The following is a 15,784-nucleotide window of genomic DNA, read 5'->3' as shown; positions in this document are numbered from 1 at the left end:
TATGGTGGAAACTGCCGCTCAGTCAATTGACCCTGGGCCAGAGAGCGCTGGCTACACTGCTGGTAACTCAAAGTATGTTGTGTGATGAAATGCCATGATTTGCAATTCCTAGTCCATCAAGGGAGAGGCTGCTTCACTTTGTAAAACCATAAAGAAGTAAGATGAAGATGAGCTCATGTTATCAGAAGCTACTTTCAGTATACAGTTACTAGAATAATGAAAACTACATTTTATGGCCTTCCACTTCTTAACCACCCATTTTCTTCCATAACTTTTCTGAGAACCATCTTGGCAATGTGATTAAGGTCATGCATTTGTATCCATTTTTTTCAAATTACTTGGATCTCACTTTCATGAAATTTCATACAGTGACCAGAAGTGGAACTAGTTAAAACAGTTATGCAAAGATTTCATTGTAATTACTGTTCAGATAGGTTCTTCTAAAATTGTATTATGAAGAAAAAACAAGATTAATATGAAACAAATTCTCAATTTTGCTCAGGGATGACGTAATGCTCAGCATTTTTTTTTCATGTCATTAAAGTCTGATTCTGCAATGTGTCTAGATCATATGATGTCACGTAGTTCTCAACCCAAGTTGTTGAAGTTCATTTCTTTTCATGCTTCGCGGGAGTAATTGAACATGTGTAAATTTGACTAAGTTTTTGCAGCTGTTTGCATTGTTGATAAAACATAGCAGCTTTCACTATATGCCACTATATGCCAGAGACTAAACAGTAGCCGAAAGATCAATGAATGTAATAATTTCAAAAAAGTGAGCAAAGTGGTACCTGACAATGGTATCAGTTGCATGATCACTACATCAACTAATAGATAATACAAGGTGATGTATCTACATTTGACATTGAAGATGGACCTTTTTCCTCACAAAAATAGCATCATCACTCTTAAAATGAAGTTACAAAATCTCATGAACTGTATTTTTAGTTGCTGCCACTGATTCCAGTTACTATCAGATTGAATTCATAGTAAGTTTCTGTTTATCTCATATGCTGACAAATACCATTCTGTATACATATTAAGAATAACAGGCTCACATTAGGAAATAAAAGAATACTTGCAATGTAGATGTAAGTAAAGATTCCTATAGAAGAGGCTCAACATAGTTTTAATATTAAATTTACCTCACATGTGAGCAATAGATACGTGTAAGTTAGTTTTATATGTGATAAGTAAACATTATTCTAGTGGTTAGTAAAATTGGCATACTTAGTTATGTACGTATTTCTATATCCTTTAGGGATCACACTGGTGAATGGGAATATGAGATGCCTTTTGACATTAATATGCGTGATGTAACAGGCCAAAATGTGTTGTATGTTGCTTCACTTCTTGGAAACTACAAAATGGTTGATCTCCTACTGAAATTTAGAGTCAAAGCATACCGCGTAAAGGTATGTATTCTTTACAATTGGATTGTTCGCAAATAGATAGGTATTCACTTAATAGACTAATATTGCTTGTAACTGTGTTTGTACATGTTCTATCAACTTGCTTTGTTCTGAATTTTTCACTGTCACATGCTTCTTTTATTATTATTGTGTTCTCCCTCTATCTCTGCCAACTACTCCTTAGAACTTCATTTAACTCGACAGTCATGGGTATTCATGGAAATTTATAGAAGAGGATGTGAGATTGTTAAATTGCTGTTTTTGATATCAGAAAATTTGAACAATTTCTGGTTGTTATTAACAAAAATAATCAGTTGAAGTGAAGAAACAGGAAATAAATTGTAAAATCTCTTATTGAACTTATGCCACATATAACAATGTTTGCTTAGAAAACTTCACGTATTATCATGTTGGTAGATTTATTACAATTATTTTCATGCCTTTCTGCTATGTTTTTGGGTTGTTTGGGTAAGTGTAACACATGCCAACATTCAGCGAGATGAATGTGGGAAGCTCCCTAGTACAGAGACAGGGCTTGTGGTACAGCCAACTCTTTTAATAGCCTAGAACTGGACCAAAATAACAGTGTATTATGCTGTGATGGACCCCATGGAGATTTAGGTGATCACTTCTAGACATGAAGATCTTCTCTACCTTGGTTTTTCACATTCTTTTCTACTCTTCTAGCACATAAAATCATATTTTTTTCTTTTCATCTGATACATTTGGGTCTTTAGATGAAATACAGATGAATGCATCTACTGTATAGAAAGACCATACTTTTTAAGGTTTACTACAGTCACTCTCCCACAGTAAAACTGGATGTTGTTTCAGAAACCTTTGCTGGGTCATCTTTGGCCACATACAAATGGCGAAATACTGTTGTGATTAAGCTATTCAGCAGTACTGGTAGTAGGAGAATTTCTTGTGGGAATTGGGGATAACACTGAACAGGTATACTACAGCCATATTAATTTGTGCTGGGAATAGGCACTGAGATACATGCACTAGTGTGTTCTAATGGTCCCTTTCTGGAGCTCAGTGAGGAGTTTATGAGGAAGGAACAGAGGATGATTTTGAGAGTCTGTTTTGGCAGTATTCTGCAAATATTCACTTCTTATTTGAATGCAGGACAACACTGAAATTGCTGCTGTGCCAAATAAAAGGCATAATTTCCTGTGAGCAGCCTGTGTGAGAAGTCTATACCCCAGAATCCAGAAGGGGACAAATTCACTTGTACATTCGCCCACTGCCAGCATTTGTCCTGCTTCTCTCTCCTTTTCCATAGCTAATGTGGTTTTTCCTCGTCACTTGCCAGTCATGCTTGTCCTTACTACATAAGGCCACAATGGCCTCTCCCATCTTTGCCTGTGGCCTTTCTGTCTTTGCTATTGCATGTTTGCTGTAGCTTTCAACTAACATCTGACTGTTGCACCCATCCCCATTCCACCCAGCCTAGCCAGTTGTGTCCTCCACACTGTGCTGCTATCAGTCCCCCCCCCCCCCCCCCCCCCCTCCATTTTTCTCTTAAGTCTGTTATTTCATCAATGCTGTTTAACTGAAATTCAAGTTTGGTGTATGCCATGACCTAGTAGAAGAATGATTTTAGGAACTGAAAGTTTCCTTGCTGTTTGTAAAATTAGCTGCACCATTAATGTGCCACAATTGCTGCATAAAGGGTAGTTATAATGATCACCTCAAAAAAATCACATAATTCATTTTATGTTTCTTGGCAGGTACATATCTGCAGTCCTGGTTCATGTTGAAATCCTTGCATCACACGACTTATTAAACATATGGCTAGAGGAGCCAAAACAAAAATACTCCAAGTGGAGTATTGTCCATAAATCATTTTCTGAATTTGAAAGAGAACTCTATGCTGTGTTGTTGAAAGTGTTGTTGTTGTTGTGGTCTTCAGTTCTGAGACTGGTTTGATGCAGCTCTCCATGCTACTCTATCCTGTGCAAGCTTCTTCATCTCCCAGTACCTACTGCAACCTACATCCTTCTGAATCTGCTTAGTGTATTCATCTCTTGGTCTCCCTCTACGATTTTTACCCTCCACGCTGCCCTCCAATGCTAAATTCGTGATCCCTTGATGCCTCAAAATATGTCCTACCAACCGATCCCTTCTTCTAGTCAAGTTGTGCCACAAACTTCTCTTCTCCCCAATCCTATTCAATACCTCCTCATTAGTTACGTGATCTACCCACCTTATCTTCAGAATTCTTCTGTAGCACCACATTTCGAAAGCTTCTATTCTCTTATTGTCCAAACTAGTTATCGTCCATATTTCACTTCCATACATGGCTACACTCCATACAAATACTTTCAGAAACGACTTCCTGACACTTAAATCTATACTCGATGTTAATAAATTTCTCTTCTTCAGAAACGATTTCCTTGCCGTTGCCAGTCTACATTTTATATCCTCTCTACTTCGACCATCATCAGTTATTTTGCTCCCCAAATAGCAAAACTCCTTTACTACTTTAAGTGTCTCATTTCCTAATCTAATTCCCTCAGCATCACCGGATTTACTTTGACTACATTCCATTATCCTTGTTTTGCTTTTGTTGATGTTCATCTTATATCCTCCTTTCAAGACACTGTTCATTCCGTTCAACTGCTCTTCCAAGTCCTTTGCTGTCTCTGACAGAATTACAATGTCATCGGCGAACCTCAAAGTTTTTACTTCTTCTCCATGAATTTTAATACCTACTCCGAACTTTTCTTTTGTTTCCTTTACTGCTTGCTCAATATACAGATTGAATAACATCGGGGACAGGCTACAACACTGTCTCACTCCTTTCCCAACCACTGCTTCCCTTTCATGCTCCTCGACTCTTATCTGGTTTCTGTACAAATTGTAAATAGCCTTTCGCTCCCTGTATTTTACCCCTGCCACCTTCAGAATTTGAAAGAGAGTATTCCAGTTAACATTGTCAAAAGCTTTCTCTTAAGTCTACACATGCTAGAAACGTAGGTTTGCCTTTTCTTAATCTTTCTTCTAAGATAAGTCTTAAGGTTAGTATTGCCTCACGTGTTCCAACATTTCTACGGAATCCAAACTGATCTTCCCTGAGGTCCGCTTCTACCAGTTTTTCCATTCGTCTGTAAAGAATTCGCGTTAGTATTTTGCAGCTGTGACTTATTAAACTGATAGTTCGGTAATTTTCACATCTGTCAACACCTGCTTTCCTTGGGATTGGAATTATTATATTCTTCTTAAAGTCTGAGGGTATTTCGCCTGTCTCATACATCTTGCTCACCAGATGGTAGAGTTTTGTCATGACTGGCTCTCCCAAGGCCATGAGTAGTTCTAATGGAATGTTGTCTATTCCCGGGGCCTTGTTTCGACTCAGGTCTTTCAGTGCTCTGTCAAACTCTTCACGCAGTATCTTATCTCCCATTTCATCTTCATCTACATCCTCTTCCATTTCCATAATATTGTCCTCAAGTACATCGCCCTTGTATAAATCCTCTATATACTCCTTCCACCTTTCTGCCTTCCCTTCTTTGCTTAGAACTGGGTTGCCATCTGAGCTCTTGATATTCATACAAGTGGTTCTCTTCTCTCCAAAGGTCTCTTTAATTTTCCTGTAGGCAGTATCTATCTTACCCCTAGTGAGACAAGCCTCTACATCCTTACATTTGTCCTCTAGCCATCCCTGCTTAGCCATTTTGCACTTCCTGTCGATCTCATTTTTGAGACGTTTGTATTCCTTTTTGCCTGCTTCATTTACTGCATTTTTATATTTTCTCCTTTCATCAGTTAAATTCAATATTTCTTCTGTTACCCAAGGATTTCTATTAGCCCTCGTCTTTTTACCTACTTGATCGTCTGCTGCCTTCACTACTTCATCCCTCAGAGCTACCCATTCTTCTTCTACTGTATTTCTTTCCCCCACTCCTGTCAATTGTTCCCTTATGCTCTCCCTCAAACTCTCTACAACCTCTGGTTCTCAGTTTATCCAGGTCCCATCTCCTTAAATTCCCACCTTTTTGCAGTTTCTTCAGTTTCAATCTGCAGTTCATAACCAATAGATTGTGGTCAGAATCCACATCTGCCCCTGGAAATGTCTTACAATTTAAAACCTGGTTGCTAAATCTCTGTCTTACCATTATATAATCTATCTGATACCTTTTAGTATTTCCAGGATTCTTCCAGGTATACAACCTTCTTTTATGATTCTTGAACCAAGTGTTAGTTATGATTAAGTTATGCTCTGTGCAAAATTCTACAAGGCGGCTTCCTCTTTCATTTCTTTCCCCCAATCCATATTCACCTACTATGTTTCCTTCTCTCCCTTTTCCTATTCTTGAATTCCAGTCACCCATGACTATTAAATTTTCGTCTCCCTTCACAACCTGAATAACTGCTTTTATCTCGTCATACATTTCATCTATTTCTTCATCATCTGCAGAGCTAGTTGGCATATAAACTTGTACTACTGTAGTAGGCATGGGCTTTGTGTCTATCTTGGCCACAATAATGCGTTCACTATGCTGTTTGTAGTGGCTTACCTGCACTCCTATTTTTTTATTCATTATTAAACCTACTCCTGCATTACCCCTATTTGATTTTGTATTTATAACCCTGTAATCACCTGACCAAAAGTCTTGTTCCTCCTGCCACCGAACTTCACTAATTCCCACTATATCTAACTTTAACCTATCCATTTCCCTTTTTAAATTTTCTAACCTACCTGCCCGATTAAGGGATCTGACATTCCACGCTCCGATCCGTAGAACGCCAGTTTTCTTTCTCCTGATAACATTGAAAGTGTATGGAAACAAATTTACCATTGTTTATGACAGTGGTTTGGGGGATAAAGGCACTTCCACTGTAGTCAAATAAGTTTGTGTGTTGAATAATTAAGTGACTGACCATATCTCTGTGAATGAGAATTGCAAGAGAAGTGGAGGCCCTGTTGTTCAAAGATCAGCATATCACAATTGAGCTGGTAGTGCAAAAGGTGAAAATCAGTCATGGATCCATTTTCAGTGTCTTCCATGAGATGCTGAATTAGCTTACACCCATTCAAAAAGCCTGCTAGGAAAATTTTGTAGCTACTTCAGGGAAATCATGATGAGTTATTTAGCTGCCTAATCACTATGGCCAAATGCCTAGTGTGTCACTAAGACCCTGTGATGAAGAAGCAAAGGAAACTATGGAGATATATTGATTCAGCACCACTGAAAAAAAGTAAGGGGCAAAGCATTAGCGGTCAAGGCTGTGCTGAGTGTTTTTTGAGACTGCTGTGAGTGATGCCACCAGATTATACTCATAAAGGTCAACCTATCACAGGAGTATAGTACTGAAATCTCCTGATGAGGTTATGGAATACTGCCAAGACGAAGCATTGTAGGAAGCTGTTCGAGGGGGTTGTCTTTGCTCCTTGGCAACACCACAGCCTGTTATGCACAGGATTTAGTCACCCATGCTGTTTTTTTTTTTTTTTTTTTTCGAAGAAACCATTGCGTCACAGGTATTTCCACAAATACAAGGTGATTTTTGAAGTGGAACATTTCCTGGACAGACAGAATACAGACATCAATTGTCATTGTCTCCAGAAACCCATCTGTCCATCATGAAAAAAATGTGTTGCATTAAAGAGTCAGTATGTAGAAAAGGACTGACACAATCACCAAGTTTCATGACCACAGCTTAATATTTTGGAGGTGATAATTTAAATTTTATGGCTACTTCTTGTATTGTATGTGGATCTCCTTATAATAGTATTATGATCTTTTAATATGTTACTGCTGACATTGTCAGCCCCTTGTCCTGACTATAATATTTGAATTGCCATTGCTCATTTATTAATATTAATATTATCTAATTTCAGTCATTACAGAAAGATGATGAGAATGATCCTGGCAGAGGTGGAGAGATTGTTAGCCCAACAAGGAGGCGTATATCTGATGGAATTCAATCAATCATGGCTCGTCTTAATCTCAGTCGGGCTGGAGAAAATCAAGGTAGTTTTTAAATTTAAATGTGCCAGTCACAGTTCTGGAGCTCCTTAACTTAGCCATTTTAGTCTCTTCATGAATTTAAAGTTAATGTAAGTTCCTATAATACTTCTAATGAATCCACTGTCACTCATTTCCCCAAGTTTTATCTTCATCTTCTCCTGCCTGACATACCCTTCTTCTTGAGTATAAGTTAATGTTTGTCTGTTGTTGCCAGTAAAATCTAATCTCCATTATTATTTAACAATGAAAACAAACACTGCTACATATTTCTTCATGTATGAGTGTAATTTCTGCATGATAAAACCATTTTAAAAACCACTGTAGGCTGTCCATTTTATTATACAAGATGCCTTTGTTGCACCATGTATATACATTACTGGCCTTTCATCTTGGAGGACAGCGGTTGGTAGTCATGCTGACTTAAAAAAAATGTCTGGTGTTTACAAAAGAGTTGGTATATGGCTTGGCTACTTTTGCAGATCCCCCAGTCTCTAATGGGGTACAGCAAGCTCCAGGTCCCTTCCGAGGAACATTAGCCTTTCAGCACAAAAAAGGACAGCCATACACAACCTTAAAACGTATCCTGATTTAATCATCCTTCCTGCAGACAATGTCTTCTCCACAGTTGTGATGAGTCACTGTGTCTGCCTGGCAGAAGGCCTCTGACACTTTCCCATCCCAGAAGCCTGGGTTCAATTCCCAACCGGGTTGGGAATTTTCTCTGTCCGGGAACTGGGTTCTTGTGTTGTCCTCATCATTTCATTATCATCATTTGATACAGTGATTAGATTGGATTGTTGAAAAAATGGACTGTGTAAAAATTGGGGCTTTGTACGGGCGCTGAAGACCGTGCAATTGAATGTCCCATAAACCAATCATCATCATCATCATCGTCATCCCAGAAGTCACAACATAACCTCCCATCCCCATTGAAATGCATAGACCCTTTCCATAACCTCTCCCCCTGAGTCTACCTTTCTCCTCAACCCAATGACTCCCTGAGCACTCACCTTCTACATGCTCTCCAAAATCCACAAATCTTGGACACCCCATTGCAGCTGATTGTTGTGATCCCGCTGAAAGAATTTTTGCTCTTGTTGATCAACACCTCCAACCAGCCTTCCATTTCAAAGACCAACTCCATTTAGTGACATTCCACCATCTCCACCCTGTTACCTCTTGGATCCCTACTTGTCACTGTTAATGCCACCTCCCTGTACACCAACATTCCTCATGCCCTTGGCCTTGCTGCTATCCAACACTATCTCTCCCTTTATTTGAATGGAAGATATACAAACAAATCCACAGCACAGTTATGGGTACCCCTCACATACCCCTAATCCCCTGACCTCACCCCCACGAATCAACTTCAAAGGGTCATCCCTGTGGAAGACCAAGGTTTAAGACCCGTCTGATCCACCAGTCTAGCACTTCTGGCGCCAGTCCTTATCCTACACCTTCAGAGGCCAGGCCAACTATGAAAGCAGTCATGTCATACACCAACTCTGCTGCAAACACTGCACAGCTTTTGATGTCGGTGTGACTAATCAACCAGGCGTCCATCAGGACGAATGGTTACCACCAAACTTTTGCCAGGAACAAAATTGACCACCTGGCAGCACAAAATGCAGATTAGCATAACACGCTCAATTTCAGTCGCTGCTTCCCAACCCAGGCCATCTGGATTTTTCCCTTCACCAACAGCTTCTCTGAACCATGCTGACGGGAGTTACCCTTGCAACATGTCCTTTGCTCCCAGAATCATCCTGGCCTCAATCTCCAGTAAATCCAGTGTTCCAAGTTCCAACACGCTTTACCATTTCATGCCCACACATCACCTTCAGTGTACACCTCTCCCTGCTAAGCCCATGTACTTTCAACACTTCCCTTACATACTCCTAGCTGGCAAACAAGCTGGTGTGTGTGCGTGTGCGCGGGGGGAGGGGGGGGTGGGTATGCTCTAGCTCAAGAAAGTATTACTCCGAAAGCTAGCAAATTTTCTTTCTACTTTTCAATGAGTGGTCTCCTTTACTCCTAAAATATTTACATTGTACCATAACTTTCCTATAACTTTAAGGAAAGAGAGTGTGATGAAGATTAGGAGGCATAATGTCTGAGAAAAAGAAATAGCACTGAAATGGTGGACATCACAGAAATGAAGCTGGAGAACTGTAAAACAGAGGTGGTGGAAGAACACACACTCACTTAAACACAGCAGAGAAGTAGAGCTTCAGTCAGCTTCATCTTTTAATCTACACGTACTGTGGTTGTTGTGCCAACATAGGTTAATTTCTTTGTTCAGACTTTTGCATTAGTTCATACTTAATTCTGGAACTGATTTTGTCCTGATACATTTGAATCTCTCTGTACAAATTCTTATCCTTTCAAGATAATGAAATAATCATCATGAAAATATTCCATTTTCTGAATTTTAGGCTCTCTGTCATGTGTGCTGTATGCTTTGAGCAAAGTAAGATACCATCTTGTTCGGAATAAGAATATCATGTTCCACTATTAATCTTTGCTTAGAACACATACTAATAACTCTAATTCATTTCAGGTCAAGCTGCCAAAAATGACTGCATGCTAAGTCCTTTACAATTAAATATATACTGCAGCAACAACAGTGAAACAGCTCTTCATGTTGCTGTAAGAGGAAAGCATTATGAAGTAGCCAGTGCCTTACTACTTTGTGGAGCTGATCCAAATTTGGCATGCCGAATGTCAGATCAGGTATTGTATATGGGACCATTCGTATTTGTGACAGATACTGGCCTTCTAAGTGTCTCAGTGCCTTTAGGATGCTATTTTTGCAGGTATCTTCACCTGACACTGAAGACGTTGGTACTATTAGCAGTTCCACTGCACTTGTTGAGGCATGCAAGAATCGAGATATTGGCATGACAGATCTTCTTTTAAGGCATGGAGCCCGTGATGATGATTGCAAGGCACTTCGTGTGGCTACACAAAATCGTGATGACATTCTTACTGCCAAACTGCTATCAACAAAGGTTGGTAAATTAATACTGTTCACAGGCTGTATATTCAAATGTGACATAGAAAGAAAGCCAAGCAGTTGAAGCCTGTGAATCAGCTGACGTATTACTCTTTGTATGTGTATGTTTATTAGCTTCCCACAAAATCTCTAATTGCAGGATTTAGGACATACTTTCTTTGAATAAATATAGCTCAATGTTTTAATCTTTTTATTTTTCTGTGTTTGTTTAAGAAATACATAACATTTCTATATGGTAATTGCACATTTGCTTATTGAAATCGTTATATTCAGCAATGAGGCTGTTGAAACTTTGTGGCAGAATAAAACTGTGTGCCGGATTGAGACTCAAACTTGGGACCTCTGCCTTTCGTGGACAAGTGCTCTACCATCTGAGCTACCCAAGCACGACTCACGTCCTGACCTCACAGCTTCACTTCTGCCAGTACCACGTCTCCTACCTGCAGAGTGAAAATCTCATTCTGGAAACATCCCCCAGGCTGTGACTAAGCCATGTCTCCGCAATATCCTTTCTTTCAGGTCTGCTAGTTCTGCAAGGTTCGCAGGAGAGCTTCTGTAAAGTTTGGAAGGTAGGAGACGCGATACTGGCAGAAGTGAAGCTGTGATGTCGGGGCGTCAGTCGTGCTTCGGTAGCTCAGAAGGTGGAGCACTTGCCTGCTAAAGGCAAATGTCCCAAGTTCGAGTCTCGGTCGGGCACACAGTTTTAATCTGCCAGGAAGTTTCGTATCAGTGCACACTCCACTGCAGAGTGAAAATCTCATTCTGCAATGAGGCTGTTATTAATCTGAAGTGAGAATATGAAAGATTAGGATTTTATTTTACCGGTACAAAGAGTGAAATGAAATGTGTGGAGGTATCAGGGGAGGGATGGGAGCATTGTTAAATCTGGAACAATCACTTGTGCCCGGAAGCAAGCTGCAAGCTGCAAAGCTTTTAAAATCTGAAGAATTTATTAAACCACACTATAAAAGCCATACAAACAACACTAAACTTCATGTACTCTCACAACATATATCTTCTGTGAATAGATTTACTCTAAATTAATACATGGCATGTAAAATAAGTTGCTAGGTGTCATCAAAAGAGACTTCGTGGAATGAATTACTGTCCACTTTATTTTTCTTTGTTACTTTTAAAAGTCATGCATGCTTTTATAATGCCTGTTGCCTTAATGTCATTGCTGTCTGGCATTGCTTTGCTAGTGTTTTCCATTTGATTACAGATCTCCTTTACAGTACGTGAAACAGATGTATGCAGGTTCTCATAGTCTGCTGCTGACTGCATTATATGACTGCCCTACTCAATAAAAATAAAAATCATATTCACCAGGAGCTAGATTCAAATCCTATTCTTGTCACTTTGATTCAGAGTTTTACTTGGTTTTCTCATACTTACAACAGGCAAATGAGTGGTGTCTTTGCAAACAATACTGTAAATTCCTACAGTACTAACTGTACTCTTAGAGAACATTATATACAGTGAGGAGTTAAATCCTAATACAGAAGAATTAAAAAGAGGCCATAGTGCTAACAAATATATGTATGTATAAGCTGTAATGTTCTGAAATTGAATTAACCATTTTCTAAAATCTTTCGTTTTATATTAGGCATATCCTGATCCTGAATACAGACTGAATAAAGCAGCCATGACAGAAGAAGGAATTGGTTCAGTGTCACACTTAGGTCTCAGCAGCTTAACATACAGCTCACTTTTTCCAAATACAGCTGTAATGATAAACTGGCACAACCAACAATGTGATCTCGCACAGCTACGAAAACAGTGGTTGGTGAGTAGTGTGTTCTCTTTTCATTCATTGTTAAAAATAAATTGCTGTTAAGAAGAGTAAAGCACTCAGAAGACATGGTCAGATGTCAATATAACTTCGTACATGTACACACCAGAGGTGGCAACGTGAATGTTTAAGAGTTGCAGTTCTACATAGAATAACCATCAAATGCATTAGTCTTGTTTGTGTTTGGTGTTGCTATCAGGTCTGAACGGTGTCTGACATTGAGTAATCACTGTGAAGGACACTAAGATGCTGTGTACTCTTGTGAGACAATGTTATCAGCACTTGACAGAATTTGATAGAGGACACATTGTGGGTCTTTACATTATCCAGATTTGTGAGGCATTGGGATGTGACAGTGGCCTGATGTCACACTGCATGGGAATGTAAAGGTAGGCGCTACTTGGAGTGGCCGCGTGGTTTCAGGCGCCATGTCACAGACTGCCGAAGGAGCGAGTCCTCCCTCGGACATGGGTGTGTGTGTGTTGTTCTTAGCAATGTTAGTTTAAGTAGTGTGTAAGTCTAGGGACCGATGACCTCAGCAGGTTGATCCCTTAGGAATTCACACACATATGAACATTTTTTTGGAAAGGTAGGCATAATCATTATCAAGGTTCCAATCGATTAAGTCGGACCACCACAAGGAAAGATCACTATACTGTGTGCCAGGTACATCGTAACTCCTTCACATCTTAATCTGCCATCTGAGAATAAGTAACGGTCTCTCAGTCACATTCTGTATCATCCTGCATCATTAGCCAGAGACTAGCAATGGCTCGGCCAAGGAATTCCATCCAACACGTAGGCTGCCATCAACACCACAAGATAAATAGCTGTGTTTGGAGTGGTGCTGTGACCAAGAAGCTTGCAGTGCTGATGAATGGCATTGTATTGTGTTCAGAAATGAATCATGGTTGTGCACTACCCAGATAACCGACATCTGCAGGTATGGTGACAGCCAGGGGAGAGGTCCCATTATTCTAATGCTTTGGAGGGACATAGTGGTGTTACTTCTGGCAGTGTGTTCTGGGGAGTCATCGGGCTTGACTTCAGGCCACAGCTGGTAGTGATTGATGGAACTCTGATGGTGCAACAGTATCTCACTGATACTGTGCATCCTCGTGTCTCACTTCTCATGCAACAGTATTGTGATGCCCTTTGCTATAGGACACGGCTTATCCACACATGACAAGCGTTTCTATGAATTGTCTATGTGATGTTGAGGTACTCCCATGAGCAGCAAGACCTCCAGTTCTGTTCCCAACAGAACACATGTGGCACCAGCATGGATGTCAGCTCTGTCCTAGTACCAATGTCCAGAATATCAAAGACCAGTTGCTTCAGGAAAGGATGCAATGGCTTTTGACACCCTTCCCAACTGAATCAGAACATGCATCCAAGCTAGAGGGGTGCAGTGTCGTGCTGATAAGTGAGTATTGCCAAGTTCTTTGTAAATTAGACTCTATGTTGTAATTACTGAGTTAACACCACATGTCCTCTCAACTCAGGAAGGTTCATTTGTTTTCTGCCTCCCCTTCTGAGTGCTTCACTCTTTTTGTCGTATAGTGTATTTTCACCTTCATATTCTTAGCTTATTTTCATCTGCACAGTTTTAATATTTTCCTGTTGTTTTTTTTTCCTAGGTTGATGCAGCTCTGAATGTCAATCCCAAGCTTAAATTAAATCCAAAGAATCAAGATATTGTTCTCTATGCAATCACAAGGATAGACTTGTCAAAAAATTCGCTTACTTGGTTACCTCTAGTCATTTTTCAACTTCATAGTCTCAGGTATGTTAAGAAAATTGTGTGTTTAACTTTTATTTCCATAGTACCACACATGTACAATGTGCTGTGTAAATTTGATTGAGCATGAGTATTTCAGAGATGTGGAATGGTGAAAGTATGGACTTTCTTTTATTTCACATACAACTGCATTCAATATTTTCTTGGTATAAGATTGGTGATTTGCTCTAAGATCTCTCACATGAGTCTGAGCTGTCTGTCAGATAATCTAGGTTTTTAGGGAGTGTCCATGACTTTTTCTCAAAGGTTCCATTGTCTATTAAACCATATGGCCCTAATATTATCTTGAAAGTGAGCTGATTTGTCAACCAGTAGTTTACTCCTCCACTTTCTTTCTTATGACTAGTATTCTTTATACGAGCTCCACAGACAATACTAGAGTATGTTCTTTGCAACCTAATGCTATACTAATATTTTACAAATAACAGATAACGAAATCAGTTTTTGAGAAATTAAGCCCCTAAAATTTCCTCAGTGGCAATGAGTTATTGATTTTGTGTGTACTCGACTTATTATTTTGTTTTAGACTTGCAGTCCTAATTCAGTACTTGACAACTGTGGTTATTCTGTTCAAGAATACTGACCATCTTCCATTTATTAAACTATGGAAACTCCAGGTAGAAATATCAACAATGCAGGAAAAGTGTGTGCCTGAGAGGTGTGTTACTTCTCTCTCTCTCTCTCTCTCTCTCTCTCTCTCTCTCTCTGTGTGTGTGTGTGTGTGTGTGTGTGTGTGTGTGTGTGTGTGTGTGTTTTATTGACAAAGGCTATGGCCAAAAGCTATAAGTGAGTGTGTTTTAATCATGCCTATCTGCAACTTGACGTGTCTTCTTTACAGTAAGTAGCAATCTGTCTTGTCTTAGATTGTTCATCTTCCATATATTGTTAGATATGACTCTGAAGGAACTTAAATGTTTTTGTAGTGGAATAGGTGCTCATGTTGCGCAGGCATTATACTCAAATAATTAAGTAAACAAATAAAAGTTTATGATTTAAGAACTTAACACAATGGAAGTTACACAAGCATAGTTTAATTTGTGGTTAATTCATCAAGTGACATTGTCTCTAAATGTTGCATACTTTACCCTAATCTGTAAACTATAAAATAATTGTAGAAAATCCATAGAATAATCCTGAAAATATGGAATGCATTGAGTTACATGAAAGCCAGGAAATAAAAATATTAATAGGTCCAATTTTGCCAAAGACAACATTATAATTGCTTCAAACATAAGCCAATACATGAAGTAGGTTGCCATATGTTAATTAATGTTACTGAAGAATGTCTGAATCAGGAAACACTATCCATTATTTACAGATAACTAAATTTGTTTCCATTACGAAAATCCTATCAAATGCAGGATACAGCAGCTCCATGGAGCACAGTGCAACTGTCATTAGTATCTCCAACAAAGAGTAAATAATAAAAGAAGGTCTGTGGGAAAGGAAAGAAAGTATAATATTATCAGCTGACAGAGTAATGTTATGGACTTCATGCAACTAGTGAAGAAGAAGAAGTTTTTTGGTCTTTTGACCTCTACATCATCATGGCTCATGCCAACACATTAGGTCTGCCACACGGTTTCATTAAGTGTCAGAAAGTACAAGTAGCTGTAACACCACAACATTATGAGCTTTCTAACCTTGGAAAGAAGGAATACTTCTGATTGTAAGATCATTAGTAGTATATTTTGAATTGAGTGAAGCAGTAGTAATGATGGGTAGCCAGTTATCTACATTGTAATGAGCCAGTGTATTGAACATTTTGCATGTCAGAATGTG

At 39.2% G+C, this 15,784-nt stretch overlaps 1 protein-coding gene across 1 annotated transcript in view; it reads left to right on the top strand.

Moving 5' to 3' along the window:
* The window catches only part of LOC124720213 (leucine-rich repeat serine/threonine-protein kinase 1), a 150,417-nt gene that overhangs the window by 23,560 nt on the left and 111,073 nt on the right, over positions 1-15,784 (top strand). The window contains exons 5-10 of the mRNA XM_047245563.1: positions 1,262-1,415; positions 7,264-7,396; positions 9,954-10,126; positions 10,210-10,404; positions 12,016-12,195; positions 13,842-13,987. Of these exons, the coding sequence (XP_047101519.1) occupies positions 1,262-1,415; positions 7,264-7,396; positions 9,954-10,126; positions 10,210-10,404; positions 12,016-12,195; positions 13,842-13,987 (981 nt within the window). The remainder of the gene's footprint in view (positions 1-1,261; positions 1,416-7,263; positions 7,397-9,953; positions 10,127-10,209; positions 10,405-12,015; positions 12,196-13,841; positions 13,988-15,784) is intronic.

Source organism: Schistocerca piceifrons, chromosome 1 (assembly GCF_021461385.2).
Source record: "Schistocerca piceifrons isolate TAMUIC-IGC-003096 chromosome 1, iqSchPice1.1, whole genome shotgun sequence".
Taxonomy (NCBI): domain Eukaryota; kingdom Metazoa; phylum Arthropoda; class Insecta; order Orthoptera; family Acrididae; genus Schistocerca; species Schistocerca piceifrons.
This window is presented reverse-complemented; position numbering and strand designations above follow the sequence as displayed.